Source organism: Rhipicephalus microplus, chromosome 9 (genome assembly GCF_043290135.1).
Source record: "Rhipicephalus microplus isolate Deutch F79 chromosome 9, USDA_Rmic, whole genome shotgun sequence".
Classification (NCBI taxonomy): Eukaryota; Metazoa; Arthropoda; class Arachnida; order Ixodida; family Ixodidae; genus Rhipicephalus; species Rhipicephalus microplus.
The window spans coordinates 13,170,852-13,187,858 of record NC_134708.1 but is presented as its reverse complement, the minus strand read 5'-3'; the positions used below and the strand labels follow the sequence as shown (position 1 = coordinate 13,187,858).

The 17,007-nt window shown below is 43.6% G+C and overlaps 1 protein-coding gene across 4 annotated transcripts; it reads left to right on the top strand.

Annotated features, from left to right (window-relative positions):
• Positions 1 to 501: 501 nt before the first annotated feature.
• LOC119164876 (uncharacterized) lies at positions 502 to 15,526 on the top strand. 4 transcript variants are annotated; one of them, XM_075873151.1, is made up of 3 exons: positions 502 to 614; positions 11,713 to 12,495; positions 13,858 to 15,526. In XM_075873151.1, the coding sequence occupies exons 2-3, from the start codon at positions 12,345 to 12,347 to the stop codon at positions 14,823 to 14,825; spliced, it is 1,119 nt and encodes a 372-aa protein (XP_075729266.1). In that variant the 5' UTR covers positions 502 to 614; positions 11,713 to 12,344; the 3' UTR covers positions 14,826 to 15,526. The 4 variants fall into 4 exon arrangements, with proteins under 4 accessions (XP_075729266.1, XP_075729268.1, XP_075729267.1 ...); XM_075873153.1 differs by lacking the exon at positions 502 to 614 and adding an exon at positions 9,403 to 9,634; XM_075873152.1 differs by lacking the exon at positions 502 to 614 and having other exon boundaries at positions 11,580 to 12,495.
• The last annotated feature ends 1,481 nt before the right edge of the window (positions 15,527 to 17,007 follow it).

The window sequence follows — 17,007 nt, the reverse complement described above, 5'->3', positions numbered from 1 at the left end:
CTCTACTGTTTGAGGCCAGGACGGGAGTATTGCGAACCAAGACATATCGGACCAAATACGAAGGGGTAGACACAGTATGCAGTGCGTGTGGAGAGGAAGAAGAAACTGCCGAACACTTGATAATGTTCTGTAAAGAGCTTCGCCCTATAGTTCAGGATGATGGCGCAGAGTTTTTCAAAGCACTGAGATTTAGGGACAGGGAGGGCAAAATAGACTGTGCGTGGGTAGAATTAACTAGAAGGAGGTTATCTTATTGGTGGCTAGATTCAGGACACGAGTGAAAATTAAACCCTTCACTGCAAACACGGAGGAAGGAAAGGTTTCCTTCTCCGTGACCTTTTTCCTTCCTCCGTGACTGCAAAGTAGGAGTCCTCAAACTCACTATTTAAAGGGGGGGATATAAATCTAGTTTTTGATTGACTAAGTAATACTGCTTAGTGGCGCTAGCCACCGCTCAATTTAAAGGGTACAGCCATATTAATCCATCCATCTATATAGCTTTTTTTCCTCCCTCCATGATGCATGCTTTCATGTGATGGCTTCTACCGCGTTCATAGCGTTCGTTGTTTCAACTCGCCCGCTGCTGATTCTACGTACATGTCAACTTCCGTAGCGTAAGAATGAAACTACTGTCCGCTGCTGTTTTTGTTGTTACTCTTATTCGCATGTTCTCAGCTATCGTTGCAAGTTCGTGATTCTATCACTGGTGCTGGTAGCGCGCGTTAACCTGTGCGCGGGCTCGTCAAAATGAAGCTGTTTGTAAAAGTGAGAATTTCACGTTGGGTATGGACTACTGTACCTCCTTGTGCGTTCATTATGAATGTCTGTTGTCAACGCAGTCGACCTTGTTAAAATGGTATGAGTTCTGTGACCTCGTCAACATCCACTCTTGTGCGAGATGGGGTACTCCCGGTTGTGTGCGCCTTCCGAGTGTAGCATACAGACAAGCATACTACGCTTAACTTCATAGGTATTTGCGCTGTACACAGGAAGCCCTTATTATCAGCATAAAAGTTCTGCAGTATTGCGACGTACTTTCAGTGGCAGTAAATTTATCGCGAAAGCTCGTAGCCTTGCGAATGAACTATGGTGTGTTATGCATGGGTCTGGCAAGCATGATATCGAAGTATGCGAAAGCGAACTGTTGCTTAAAGTGCCATCCTGTGTCCGAAATACAGGATCGAATAAGCCAGAATTTTATCCTGGAGGATCATTATATGACATCCGTCCAACATTCAGCATTAGTTGGACATGAAATTTACGGCCATTTCACTATGCTTCTGTATCCAGTACTCTAGCATGCTGAACCTGGTCATTTGCAGCCTTAGGTTGGTCACTGCGTTTTAAATTTCTGTGAACCTATCAGTGTCTGTGAATAGCTTTAACATGAAAGCAGTGCTCAAATTGTTTTTCAAGCCGATGAGCTAGAATAAACGTGCACGCAAATTGATTTTGTACAAACAGTCAAAGCTGAGGCAAGAAAAATGAATTACTGTTCTTACACATTATTGTTGTCTATTGCTCTGAACAACAACCTTTTAAAAGTTGCTCCCTTTTAATGCTGTATGTGCAATTCAGTGCATTGAAAATTTAATCCTAATTAAATGTAATAATACCTTTTTTATGATATCTTAAAACTGCCGTGCCACAATTACTACATTTCAAGATGGAATATTGAAGACGGCTAGGGTACACCCTCGACTTGTTTCTTGAGACTAGAATTGCGAACACTTTTACTGCGCGTTGCTTTGCATTCGCTCTATTGGCCGTGAGATTGAGCAGATTCGACGCCTGGCGGCAAGTGGCCGAAATGGTGAAGTGTGGATTGCTCCGTGCGTCATCTGCTAGCCACGTCGTGTTTCTACGTGGGCGTAAGTCATGCACGTTCTCAAAGTGTGGTTTGTCCAGTCATGTAAGCTCGAGTGTAACTATTTCTACGTATGCCTGAAAACACTTCCAAAAGTATTTGGTTTTGCTCGGCTGCTAATGCACTTTAATCAGATCGGCAAGTGCAACTATCCAGAGTGCTGTTTATTGTCATCGTACCCTCTATTCAGCAGAATAATTTCAGAGAGGGTGCCGCTTTTTGTTTCAAGCACATGGCAAAATGCTCTTTTCATCCTCCCAAACATGCAAACTATTAAGTGGTGTATGAATGCAGCGTTTTATAGCAACTCGGTTGTAAAAAAAAAAAAAGGCTCTACGTCATGCACTTGCGCGTTGTTAGTAGGTGCACAACTACGGCACTGTAGTTTACCTATCATGCAAGGAGCCTTAGTTGTGTTTATCTGGTCATGGTACCACTACGTAGAAATATCACTATCACATACGCTGTGACACAGCGGTACTTAAACTGTACTTAAGACAGAGTTACCGTGCACAACCGTGTGCTTAAATTTAAGAAAATTGAATTTAAAGAGCCCAGACGTTGAAAATTAATTCAGACGGCATGCCTTACATATAATGTCGTATGATTTCACTGAAATTGCTGTTTTTTTACATTGTCTTCAGCGTTTGTGTGTCATTATTAGTGACCGACAGAAGGCTGTGTTCATTTTTTGTCTGGGAAAAAAACCTGCTTTTACCATTAACCAGGCCTTTGTTGAAGCATTGTCATGCACGTAAGCCAACAATGAAAGCCTTCTGCTGAATTCTTATATAAGATTTTTCCGGTGCAAGAACATGTGCGTACACAATGTAACCGTAGTGTAGCGCAAAGCATCATCAGCCACTAAGCTTTTCTGAATAGACTTATCGACTGTCCCACATTTCATGGTGAACAGAATGAGAGAAAAAAAAAGTATCGTAAGAGTATAAGGTGCGAACAGTGGTAGTGAACGAATCGCACAGATATGTGGGCTTTCTACTATCTATCTTTCTCTCTTTTTTTGTAATATACAGTTGATAAAGATGTAAATAAGTAGGTCAATCACTCTACAGCAGTGTGTAGCAGGCGAAACACAAGCTAACCACAAACAACACGACAAAGTAGTGATTTGGTGCGAAAGCGTGAAGAGAGCCAGCAAGGGTGAGCATCCCTATGAAAAGGAGAATGTGCTTTACTCCAAGTAATGTCAACGTTACATAGCCGCTGTGCACGGATTCAGTAGAGAAGAGTGCATTAACAGTACACTGTAGTCAACGTATTTTATCTGCCGACAATCGGCTCAGACCGCACGCGACGAAGCGCCGCTGCATGTATTTGTATTCGCGCCGCCGACCGCCTATCCACACTTTCGTGGGACGGTGCTATCACCTATAGCCCGGTCTCGTCGTGAATACAGATGTGCTTTGTGAAGGGTGGTTCAGGGTTCTGAGCGAATCAACTTCACTAATCCACTAATCCAACTTCACTAATCCACGCCTCTCACCATGCCCATTACAGCTCCCACATCATCCAACCACCTCATTCCACGTCATTCAACCTCACTGCACCACATCAGCTTTGCTATTTCATCCCTGTTTGTCAAACAGAGCTGGCTAAATTTTGTATGAAATGTTTAAAATTCTTACTTTTATATCGCACTTTCTTACTTTTATGTCAGTGATCTAATCACAGCAGGCAAAAATGACTGGTTGTATGAAATGTTTAAAATTCTTACTTTTATATCGCACTTTCTTACTTTTATATCAGTGATCTAATCACAGCAGGCAAAAATGACTGGTTGAAAGCTCTTTTGAATATGCAACAAGGTGGATGCAAGTGACAACCATTGCATTTCCTGTAGAAGAGGGGAAATTGTAACGGAGCTTGTTGACATTGTGCAACAATATCAAGAAAAATGGCTCTCACAGTATTCGAGAAATGGTTGGAAATCATCAAACGGGATTTCGCTGAAGCTTACATTTCACTCTCAAAACATTCACACCAGCGACATTTGTCCATTGATTTCTGATCACTAGGAGCCTACACATTTTCATGCACTTCTGTCTTGTTTAGGAAACCGATAGTAATTTGAGCAGATGCTTTTATCACACGTGTACAGAACTTAGAAAACATATTTGTTGCAAGATAAGCTAGCTTTCCCTGCTTTGTGGAGTACTATGTACTGCAACATTAGTTAGAGTTCACGTTAGTCAATGTTTGATAAGAATGAGTATGCTACAGTATGAGCTGCATGTAAGCACTCTGTTTAGTACTTTGATACCTAGGAGTGTAAGAAACACTTCGAAATTCAAGTTTAGTCTAGCTGGTACAGCTGTTTTGTAAGCACTGTTTGCCATGTGCTTTCTTTGTGCATTATTTAGTGATTACTACTGTATGATGAGATTTTTCTTAACAATGGTAAGTGTGTAGGCCGGTTTTAAAAGTAGTGCATGACTACAGGAGAAGAGAAAGTAATCTTGTGTGCTGCCCAAAATTCTTGCAAGTATGTTTATGAAATAGTAAGCCAGGAAAGGTCTCTACTTCATGTTTTCATAGTACCGTTTCTTTCCAGTTACAAGCACATTGTACAAATGAATGTAATGATAAATATTATGCAAACCCTTATAGCTTGTATTTCGCATTGCTGTTGCCTGGCTGAAATCTATTTGCAAGTATAGTGCAACTTTCCTGTAGATAAGTCACTTCATCCACTGAAGCTTCTCGCCTTAACTTTTGGCCCAGCTCATTGTGAGTGTGTAGTCGAGAGTTCGACGGAATGCCGTCTGGTCAGGTAAAGGCATTGTTGAAAAAACAGGTCACTGACCAATGTCAAATAAAAACAAAGACGTTTCGGGATCCGTACGGATCCCTTGTTCACAATGGGATGACGGCTGAGCAACAGGTTCTTATGTAACGTTTAGCGCATGACGCAAAGTCCAGGAGTACACGTGGTTTAGTGTGCCAGATGATCTATTGATTGTGTTGCTTGTCGTCTGAATGATAAGTGATTCGAGGTTCAGTCTGGTTATAAAATTCTTCTCCGTGGCCATGATGCGTGCGTTGTCCCAGCTTATCTCGTGGCCCGTCTTCTCGGCATGCTCTGCGAGTGCATTTGTCACTGTGTGGCCCTTGGCGACGTCATTCTTGTGTTGCATCAGACGTCTGCAGTAATTTCCACTCGTGCCAATGTACACCGATTCGCAATCGGCGCATGGTATCTTGTAGACTACACCAGGAAAGTGTTGCCGAGGGAGAGGATCCTTCACATTTAGCAACTCAGCCTTAAGCTTGCTTGCTGGAACATGCGCGATCTGTACACCACGTTTTCTGAATAGACGGGCTAGGGCTTCGCTTATATTTCGAATATAAGGAATCGATGCACGCTTTTTCGTAGACGATGTGTTATGCATGGCTTGACTAGTTGACTGCAGTTTATGCATGACGGATTTAGTTGTTTTCCTAATAAAAATCTTGGGGTATCCATTCCTAATCAGGTCACCTTCAATGGTCCGGAGCTCCTCCTGCAGGCTTCCTTCATCGGAACAAGTGCGAATCGCTCGTTGAACTAAAGACCGAACCACTGAGCGTTTGTGGGCTACCGGGTGGACTGACTCATAGTCGAGGTATCTACCGGAGTGCGTTGGCTTTCTGTACACAGCGAAGGCGAGGCCTGTGGGAGTACGTTTTACAACTGCATCCAAGAAAGGGAGGCAACCGTCTTTTTCTTCTTCCACAGTAAACTTGATGGAGGTCTCGATGCCATTTAGGCAGTCAACGAAAGCTTGGACGTCTTTCTTCTTTATCACGCAGAAGCAGTCGTCGACGTATCTCAGAAAAACCTTGGGTCTCGGCTGAAATGTTCCCAATGCTTTCTGCTCAATTGCTTCCATTGTGATATTCGCAGTTGTGACCGAAATCGACGCTCCCATTGCGGTACCGAAAACTTGCCTGTAGAATTCACCCTTGTACGAGAAGTAAGTGTTGGATAGGCAAAACCGTAACAAGGTGCACAGCTCGGTGACGTCGAACGGTGTGCGATTGGCCAATGTCGTGTCCTTGTGAAGCAATTGTCTGGAAGTGTCTACAGCAAGGTCGACGGGAACACTTGTGAAGAGGGAGCAGACATCAAATGAAACCAGTACTTCGTCGACATCCACAGTGATACTCTTCATTTTGCTTATGAAGTCATTGGTGTTCCGGAGGTTAGTTTCAGTCTTGCCTGCAAGGGGAGCCAGGATGCCGTGAAGATACTTTGAGAGGCTGTACAGGGGTGACCTAGTGAAATCTACTATGGGTCTGAGAGGCGTTCCGCTTTTGTGAATCTTCGGCAAACCGTATATCGCTGGAGCAGAACCATTGGTGCACAGCAGCTGGAAGTATAACCTTTTTGCTGATGCAGGAAGCGTCTGAAAAATACTAGAGAGCGTCTTTTGCAGGCCCGTTTGGACTTTCGAGGTAGGATCCTTGTTAATCTTGGCGTACGTTGTACAGTCCCCCACTATCTTCGTCATCTTCGACTCATACGTCGACCGGTCAAACACAACCGTCACGTTGCCTTTGTCTGCAGGAAGTACGGCAATCTTCTTGTTTTTGTGCAATGCCTTAATCGCTTTTTCCTCGTCTTCCGAGAGGACTTGCTGGCAGCCAGACTTGCGAATCCTCGATAGTACACCTACTGCTCTCGTACGGACTTCGTCTCGTTCACTTTCTCCAAGTAGACCAATAGCGTTTTCGACAGCATACACGACCTTGCGAGTGTCCGGCTGCTTTGCTTGGTTGAAGTTGAGACCACGGCTCAAAACTTTGCATTCCGCAGGAGTTAGCTCATATGACGACAAGTTCCTGACCTCGAACATGGGTCCTCTGGTTTTCCTGCCTTTTTCTAGCAAAGCACTGAGTTCGCGCTCTTGTGACGTTTCCTGCTTTTCTGTTCGTCGTCGCGATGCTTGGTTCGCAACGAGATGTATTTCAGGGAGTAACTCAGGCATGATGAGAAATACATCTCGTTGCGAGATGTATACATCCCTGAAATACATCTCGAAATACATCCCTGAAATACATCTCGTTGCGAACCAAGCATCGCGACGACGAACAGAAAAGCAGGAAACGTCACAAGAGCGCAAACTCAGTGCTTTGCTAGAAAAAGGCAGGAAAACCAGAGGACCCATGTTCGAGGTCAAGAACTTGTCGTCATACGAGCTAACTCCTGCGGAATGCAAAGTTTTGAGCCGTGGTCTCAACTTCAACCAAGCAAAGCAGCCGGACACTCGCAAGGTCGTGTGTGCTGTCGAAAACGCTATTGGTCTACTTGGAGAAAGTGAACGAGACGAAGTCCGTACGAGAGCAGTAGGTATACTATCGAGGATTCGCAAGTCTGGCTGCCAGCAAGTCCTCTCGGAAGACGAGGAAAAAGCGATTAAGGCATTGCACAAAAACAAGAAGATTGCCGTACTTCCTGCGGACAAAGGCAACGTGACGGTTGTGCTTGACCGGTCGACGTATGAGTCGAAGATGACAGAGATAGTGGGGGACTGTACAACGTACGCCAAGATTAACAAGGATCCTACCTCGCCCCGCCGCGATGGTCTAGTGGCTAAGGTACTCGGCTGCTGACCCGCAGGGCGCGGGTTCGAATCCCGGCTGCGGCGGCTGCATTTCCGATGGAGGCGGAAATGTTGTAGGCCCGTGTGCTCAGATTTGGGTGCACGTTAAAGAACCCCAGGTGGTCTAAATTTCCGGAGCCCTCCAATACGGCGTCTCTCATAATCATATAGTGGTTTTGGGACGTTAAACCCCACATATCAATCAATCAATCAAGGATCCTACCTCGAAAGTCCAAACGGGCCTGCAAAAGACGCTCTCTAGTATTTTTCAGACGCTTCCTGCATCAGCAAAAAAGGTTATACTTCCAGCTGCTGTGCACCAATGGTTCTGCTCCAGCGATATACGGTTTGCCGAAGATTCACAAAAGCGGAACGCCTCTCAGACCCATAGTAGATTTCACTAGGTCACCCCTGTACAGCCTCTCAAAGTATCTTCACGGCATCCTGGCTCCCCTTGCAGGCAAGACTGAAACTAACCTCCGGAACACCAATGACTTCATAAGCAAAATGAAGAGTATCACTGTGGATGTCGACGAAGTACTGGTTTCATTTGATGTCTGCTCCCTCTTCACAAGTGTTCCCGTCGACCTTGCTGTAGACACTTCCAGACAATTGCTTCACAAGGACACGACATTGGCCGATCGCACACCGTTCGACGTCACCGAGCTGTGCACCTTGTTACGGTTTTGCCTATCCAACACTTACTTCTCGTACAAGGGTGAATTCTACAGGCAAGTTTTCGGTACCGCAATGGGAGCGTCGATTTCGGTCACAACTGCGAATATCACAATGGAAGCAATTGAGCAGAAAGCATTGGGAACATTTCAGCCGAGACCCAAGGTTTTTCTGAGATACGTCGACGACTGCTTCTGCATGATAAAGAAGAAAGACGTCCAAGCTTTCGTTGACTGCCTAAATGGCATCGAGACCTCCATCAAGTTTACTGTGGAAGAAGAAAAAGACGGTTGCCTCCCTTTCTTGGATGCAGTTGTAAAACGTACTCCCACAGGCCTCGCCTTCGCTGTGTACCGAAAGCCAACGCACTTCGGTAGATACCTCGACTATGAGTCAGTCCACCCGGTAGCCCACAAACGCTCAGTGGTTCGGTCTTTAGTTCAACGAGCGATTCGCACTTGTTCCGATGAAGGAAGCCTGCAGGAGGAGCTCCGGACCATTGAAGGTGACCTGATTAGGAATGGATACCCCAAGATTTTTATTAGGAAAACAACTAAATCCGTCATGCATAAACTGCAGTCAACTAGTCAAGCCATGCATAACACATCGTCTACGAAAAAGCGTATATCGATTCCTTATATTCGAAATATAAGCGAAGCCCTAGCCCGTCTATTCAGAAAACGTGGTGTACAGATCGCGCATGTTCCAGCAAGCAAGCTTAAGGCTGAGTTGCTAAATGTGAAGGATCCTCTCCCTCGGCAACACTTTCCTGGTGTAGTCTACAAGATACCATGCGCCGATTGCGAATCGGTGTACATTGGCACGAGTGGAAATTACTGCAGACGCCTGATGCAACACAAGAATGACGTCGCCAAGGGCCACACAGTGACAAATGCACTCGCAGAGCATGCCGAGAAGACGGGCCACGAGATAAGCTGGGACAACGCACGCATCATGGCCACGGAGGAGAATTTTACAACCAGACTGAACCTCGAATCACTTATCATTCAGACGACAAGTAACACAATCAATAGATCATCTGGCACACTAAACCACGTGTACTCCCGGACTTTGCGTCATGCGCTCAACGTTACATAAGAACCTGTTGCTCAGCCGTCATCCCATTGTGAACAAGGGATACGTAAGGATCCCGAAACGTCTTTGTTTTTATTTGACATTGGTCAGTGACCTGCTTTTTCAACATTGTGAGTGTGTGTGTTTTTTTTATTACTGAAGTTGAAGTCACACTGCCATGAAGTATTGAGTGATAAGCTTGAATGCAGCATTTTTTTCTAACGGCTTTGTCTGTGTTGCAGTTTGAAATCCACGAATGCCTGTGACGGAATTGTGCCGCCTACGGGCAAGGTGTTCCTTCTTCATCTTGGACTTGAGAGCGTGGCTTAGACGTAGTGGTCCACCACAGATTGATGACCTTTGCTTATAGTAGCTCAAAAATGCCAGTATGCTGAAAAAAGAAGCCTGTGCTTATGTCATGGCGAGATTTACAGCAGCTATTTCAGTTGAATTCTGTTTGTGAGCCTCCTAAAATGAGAGATTCTACGAGTGCAAAGTGGGTTCACTAGCTTCAAAAGGTGTAGCGCGTGTGATGTGATGCCATGTCATATTTACAAGTCAGCGTAATTCATTAGCACATTCAAAGCATTGGTGCAACAAACGGCAGGGCACGTTGTGGTAGTTCGAAAAATCTGTGCTTGCCCTTTGTGCTTGTGCAGAACTGTGAGTGCTACGGATGGAATGATGCGCAAGCGACACCGCATCACCTGTAGCACAGGGAGCATGAAGCATCAATTGCGCAATTTCTGAAAACAAGATGTCATGCTTATGATCCTCCTCATACAAACAAGCTGCAAGATAGTTTCATCGCAGAAGTGATACTGCCTGAGGAACAGGCATGAGAGTCAGCATTGCAGTTTTTGTAGTATGCCCTTTATGGCATCTTTTCCGTCGGGTTGCTCCAGTTAAAGACACGCAGAAGTTCTAGAAGCTTTTGCAGAAAAACTGTGCTTCCATCGTGAAGGTACACTTGCAGAGGATGCACACTTCAGCACGTGTGGCAAGATTACCTTGCTTGCCTTACTTCAATCTGCACTCATTGGATTTCTTTTTAAGTGGAAAGCCTAAAAAAAAGATGTCTTTCACATTTTGAATCAAGTTCAGCTTTCATTTCCAGACAGTAGAGTAATATTGTGCTTCTGGTTATGATACATACAGTCCATCTTCTGGCTACTAACTGTGCACTATGACTTTTTGTTAGTGATGCTTGTAGCCTCTAACTTTACAGCTGCATTTGCAACTGCTTCAGAAATGTTATACAGTTCAAGAAATATTGAAAAACCATCTTGTCTGTTTTTGTAACCATCATTTGCAAGTTCTAAGAGTACCTTTTAGCTATGCAGTTTTGCCAAGCCCTCAGTTGAACATTTTATGCCATATGCCTAGCTAAAAAAAAAAAAAAAAACTTTCTACGTGGATCACATATAACCAACCTGTTGCTATGCTAAACCTTTTGTAGTTTCAGCATTACTATTGTGTTTTTATACTCTCGTTTCACTTGTAGTAGCAATACATTTGTGAAGGGCTCGTGGGACATCATCAGTGATTGTACAGCCTAATGGTCTTTTCATTTATCACTAGCATGATTTGTTACATTTGACAAGTCATGTGTACTTTCCAACCACTGCATTGTTGATGACACTTTTTTTTATCTAACTAGCTGAGGCTGTGTAAGAGCATGCTCTAAGATTGTTGATAGATAGCACTTATCTGTTTCATCTGTTGTCATTTTATGAGAACAAGATCTTTCTTTGTTGCTTCTTTTTTTGCTTTTTTTGTGAATTTACATCTGTCACTGCTTTGCACTTTTTTAGCCATTTTGATGTGTTTGGTCCAGTTTACTAGTTCTAGTTTATATTATTACACTTTGCTTTTCTAGCACCAGTTCTGATAAGGTGAACATGTAGGTTATCTAATTTCTATTAACCCGCTATTTACTCTTGAACCAAATTTTATAATATTGACTGATTTACTCAAGAACAAAATGTTCATGTATGTAATTTGTCCCCGTGAGTAACTTTTAAATGCCTGTTTTTATTCCAGTATTTCAGGTGGTCATGTGTTTTAATGCCTCTTTATTCAGTAGAAATCATCTCATGCTGCAAAATTTTCATAAATGTCTTCTTTTTAGCCTGTTTCAAACATAATATAGTGTAAAGAAACTGGGAGTAATAAATAAATGCTTAAGTGGTACCTACACCTATAAAATATTTTCCCTCAAATTCTACAATTCTGTTACATCATCATCGTTTGTACTGGACAGCAGTATATCTTGATTTCAAGTCAGTGTTTCTTAGTGTAATTTAGTTTTGTTCAGGAAATTAATTCTTAAGTGTAATCTTATATTCATTTAGTAACACACTGAAGCATATAAATAAGTTTGACCTGCATAAGATATATCATGGTCATTAGCCAGGTAGTTTGAGTATTCCAGTATTTACACTGCTGGCATCAAATCTTTCCTTGGTTCACTGGTGCATTGTAACATTGCAGGGTTGGCTGGCAAGCACAGCATTGGGCTTCTGCCGTCACTAAGTCAAGACCCCGTTGCTTTTGAATCTGGCTCCCAGCGGCCCTGGAACATTCCTACGTTCCGAAGACCTGTGGGACTGTACACTTGACAATGACCCACTGGCCTGTGAAGCTCCTGAAGTGGGTGCCTTTGAAGAGTGTAGTGCTAATGGTGAAAGAGTAACCTTGGAAACTGCTGCCATGTGTCTGGGCTCAGGCGACCTTGAAGACACCAGCCGTCACGGAGGCTCTGAGGCCACGATTCCATTTGTGGGCATCGGTGCTGAATCGGGCGCAGAATCGCATGCGCGAGGAACGAGTCTTCTCAAGGCCATCTTGCTCGAGGGGCAAGCAAATTACACCTGCCAGTTTTGCCCGTTCATGACGAATTCCGAGGCTAGCATGGCCACTCACAGGAGGATTCACAGACGCGTCTCACTGCACAAATGCGACATGTGCGGACGCTGCTACGTGCGGCAGTCGACATTGCTGTACCACATGCGCACTCACACGGGCGAGCGTCCATACAAATGCAGTTTGTGCCCGAGCACCTTTTCCTGTAGGAAGTCCCTGACCAAACACAAAAGCACGCACTTGGACGAGAGGCCGTATATATGCAGCATGTGTGGCCGAGCCTTCAAAAATCTGAACTCACTGTTGTCCCACAGGCGCATACACACAAATGGAGAACTCTATGTGTGCCCGAGTGTACGGCAACATTTGTAACGAAAAGCTCGCTGGATCATCACGTGAATAACAATCTTTGTAGCCAATGAGTAATTCACCCCATTTTACCTCACGATTGTTGCTTGATGCCTCCCAAACTAATCTGCGGGACTAACTTGGTTGTTGTTGTTGTTTTTTGGGTCATGTAGTAATATAAGCGCATGAACGCAGAATGTCAAAGCAAGATTGAAAAGTGGCTGAACTGGTATATTTGGGTGGCAAAAAAGGTGTAAAGAAAGGTCTAGCAAGCATTTCATTGAATCAAAGATGATCCGTTCCCGTCTTGTGTCATATACTGTTGTGCTATAGAATATATTGATTCTTTTTTTTGTTCTTTTTTTTCAAAGCTGGTGACAGTGTAGCAAAATCATTCAACTATCTGCAAGCGTTTTTTGAGGCATCACTAAACTTCATGTCATCTGTGCCATGCATTTGGTGCCATAACCTCTGATATTCACTTTTATTTGGATAATTCAAATAGATTTTGTGCTGAGGCTCATTTGACACTTATAAGTGTGTTTTGTAATGTCTGTCAGCACGCATTTCTGTATCTTAGCTGCCTTCTGAGTTGGCTTTCAACTTTTTATACTGATCAGCATAAGGAGCTTGTCAAACGAGCCTACTAGTTTCATCTCTACTTCTCACTGTCTGTGAACAAGCGGGACTAGCACTGAGTACTATGGTCATCTACATAGGTAAATCTCCCTTTCCAGTATGTGCATATATTAGTATTGCAAAAAAAAAAAAAGTGCACTTGTTGGTAGTCAGCGCTAAAGCCATTTGGTCTTTCTCATCTTTGTTGTTTCACACTGTTTTTTCAATGAATATGCACCAACAGGCTTAAGTTAGCTCACTTCTCAAGAAATGTCTCCTCGCACAATGCCTGCCTAAAATTGCATCTTGTTTAGAGAACCTGTTGTAGGGTTGCACAAGATAAGGAATATGGGCAAGGCATATTTCATCTGCTTTTTGTTGTAAAGGCTAGTTAGCTTATATTTTAATTTTATTTCTCACACATTTTTCTTGGCTTGAAGGTTAAGTAGAACTGAGTATTCATATAACAGCCTCATTTGCAAATTTTTTGCATGCTTTACAAGTGCATTAAAGTGTGCATTTAATAGTGTGCTGTTCTAAATTAGGGGGCTCCTGTTAGCAAAGCTCTCATCCCACTGTTATCCAATCACACAACCCATTGTCACTACACCATTAGTATTTATAGTTCTGGTTATTGTTGAGCTTTCTTAAGGTAGGATAAGATTTTATTACGCATTTTCCTTGTTCCCCTTCCTATCACATTTCTTCCCTTGGAAGTTCTCTCAAATTGCTGCACATGGCTTGAACATGTGCAAGTTACTGGACACTACAGATGTCCTTGCTAAGTTATTCCTTTTAATTTTGCAGTGACTGGCAAACTTCATCATCACAGGCGTCAAGTGATACCGCAGGAGACTTTCAAGACTTCGCCAAGTTCCCACTTTCTTTCATCTGGAAGCGTTCGTGTCTACTCAAAGCTCAAGCAAAATGCATCACTCAAATCAGAAGTGGCTTCTGGCAAGAACAATGTTGAAGTATTACCGCAGATAGAGAAAGTCTGTGTACCATTTGCTGATGCTGCATATCAGGCTACAGAATCAAGCTCTGCGACTAGTGCCGCACTTTCCACAGTTTTGACTTCTTTTGACGAGTGCGAGGTTGTTGGTGCAGAAGGGTCAGGACAAACTTATGTTCCAGACACCAACTTAGTACCACTGCACGCAACCCCTATCGCATCCTTGAAAGACGGTGAGAATGATAATGAATTTATTGCTATGGAAGACAACGAAGCAGTTGCAGCAATGATCGAGTGCACGTCTGAACCTTTGAAGACCGCGGTGACCGAAAAGTCTTTGGGGACGGCAGAGGTGCGGCATGACGACAGTAGCTACTGCATCACTGTGTCAAGCCACGGGCCCATGGACATAGCCGAGGAGCACTCGTACAGTCATCGGCAGGGCATCATTGCCATCAAGCACATCAAGCAGCCCCCTGAGTATGCCTGCCCGTTGTGCCCGTTCAAGACACAGCACCGGAGCTCTTTCAGGTCCCACCACTTGTTGCATACGGGCGAGAAGCCGCACAAGTGCGAGGTGTGTGGCCAGACCTTCCGGCTGTCCTACTCGCTGTTGCAGCACAAGCGCACTCACACAGGCGAAAGGCCATACCACTGTTACGTGTGCGACCGCAGTTTCACTGTGCACTGCACCTGGCGGACCCACATGCGCAGGCACACTGGCGAGCGACCATTTCGGTGCGAGATATGCAACAAAGCATTTGTGACTCTCTACACTCTCAAAAGACATTCGCACTTGCACTCCAGGGAGAAACCATAGCACTGTGATGGCTGTGCAATCGCGGTAAAGTTCCACAAGGTTCGTCACTGCCATAGTCGGTCGACTGGAGTCGGCACCGGCGTCTGTTATGACAGGTAGAAATGTCCAGATGCTATTAGCATTGTCAAACGAGAACATGATGAAAGCTCACAAAGGTCAAGCAATGATGACAAGGCTGTGTCACAACCTCTAAATGAGTTTTAAGCATAAAGCATACGGAGCTTGCCGGACTTTAAGCATGTTCTTCAGCACTTGATTGTTGCCAGAAAATACCCCATTTATCAAAGAATTACACGGTGACCTATCTTTAAGACCATGTTAGCTTTGTAAATGGGCCTGGCAAGTGTGCTTCTTTGTCAACATTCTTATTTTATTTTTTACACATTTCAACTTTTGCTGCAATAGTGCCCATGTTTTGCTGAGACATTGAGTTTTCGCATAAGCGAAGAAGAGAACATGTGTAACTTGTCTTGGAAGTCTATCATTTGAAGGAGGAAAAAAAAAGCAGGCGACTGTATCAGTGATATTTCCATTACCTTGTACCCATTCAAATATGAGTTCAAGTTAATTTTTGTTAACTATGTCTGATGTTACACATATTCAACATGCAGTATTCTTCAGTGTGTGAATGTGTGATTATGTGGTTTTGGTATTTACTTACTTGGTTCCAAACAGAATAAAAGATTTGTTAGTCTGCCCCAGTGCTCCGATCATCTCTTCTTTGAGGTCTGTTCTGGTTTGCGCTAAAGTTTTTGCTTTGAAATTTTCAAACGTAGCTTTGTTTTCTGAAAAATTCTGATCTCATTGCATTTCATGTACTATGCAATGTCAGTGAACGTTAAAGAACACCAGATGGTTGAAATTTCAGCATCCCTCCTGTATAGTGGCCTTCATAATCATAACTTAGTTTTGGGACAGTAAAACCCAGACATCATTATTTCCCTATGCTAAATCATTGGCACAATAGGCGAAAGAATACGCGAAATGAGCTATCACTCGACAGCAGAGCTGTGTAAAGGGGCTTCAGAGGATTCGAACTGCTCTCAATAGTGTCAAGGTGATTTCTTAGTTAAATGCTGCTGCAAGCCTGCAACTTTTGCACTAAACAAGGCAACCAACTTCAGACTAGCGATTACTTTATTTAATAAATGCTTGGTAGCAAGGGCACCTGTATTTTTTTTTTAAGCTTTCTCTCTCGAGACAGTGCTTCCAGCCGAATAGCACTTGACATATGCCTGGTGCTGCGAGCTCGTACAACACTGAACATTCGTAAACAACTGCCCTTTCGCTGACTAGTGATAGTGTTCCACTCAGGCCTCTGCACCTGAACTTGGAGTTAAAAGAGAAAATGAAAACATAAGCATTGCGAATTTTACACGAGATCCATCTATGCAAGAATCTAGCCAGAACAACCTCGTTCTACTTTGACCCTTTGGCTAATTTGCTAAACGCTGAGTATTCTTTAAAATAAACTGAAAGAAGTGTGTGGCGCATATTGTTCTTTACAACTCAAAGAAATGTAGGTGTACTAGGTCAATAGCTGCAACTTTCAGCATCAGTGAGAGGAGAATGATTGTACCAAAAAAAAGAAACAAACAAACAAAGGTGCTCTTTTTTTGTTCAAAATTCTTTTGATGACTTTAAGTGACCTGGTACGTGTACTTTATTTGACCAGAATGTAACTGCCTACCATGGGTGTGCTAGCTTTCAGTGGTGCTTGTTTCAGAAGGGTTGTGTGTAACGGAAATTTATTGACTTATTTTCAAAGTCACTCTTCACCTTAGCAAAAAAACAGGGTCCTGCTTATCGGAACTGAAAAAGTGATGCAAGTTCATTTTTATATAGGTTACAAGGGAACTTTGAAGGCTTCAAAGTAAAATTTATAGTTGTTCTACCATGTAATACACACTCCTGACGTGTCACAGCATTGGCCTGAGTATGAAGAATCAACTGACACTCGATTTGCCCTTTTGGAGCACTGCTCAATTGATATTTCTCTTTGCCTTAATTTTCCTCTACTATAACTGATGCTTGTTAAATGCCTGTCAATTGCCTCATACCCAACCATACTTGCGTACGTCTGTCTGTCCCTCCATCCGTGCCCTAGAATGATGCCAGCAGTGACCTCTCTCCCTCACCCTCACGTGATGGCATAGTGGAGCATAGCAACAGTTGCGCCACC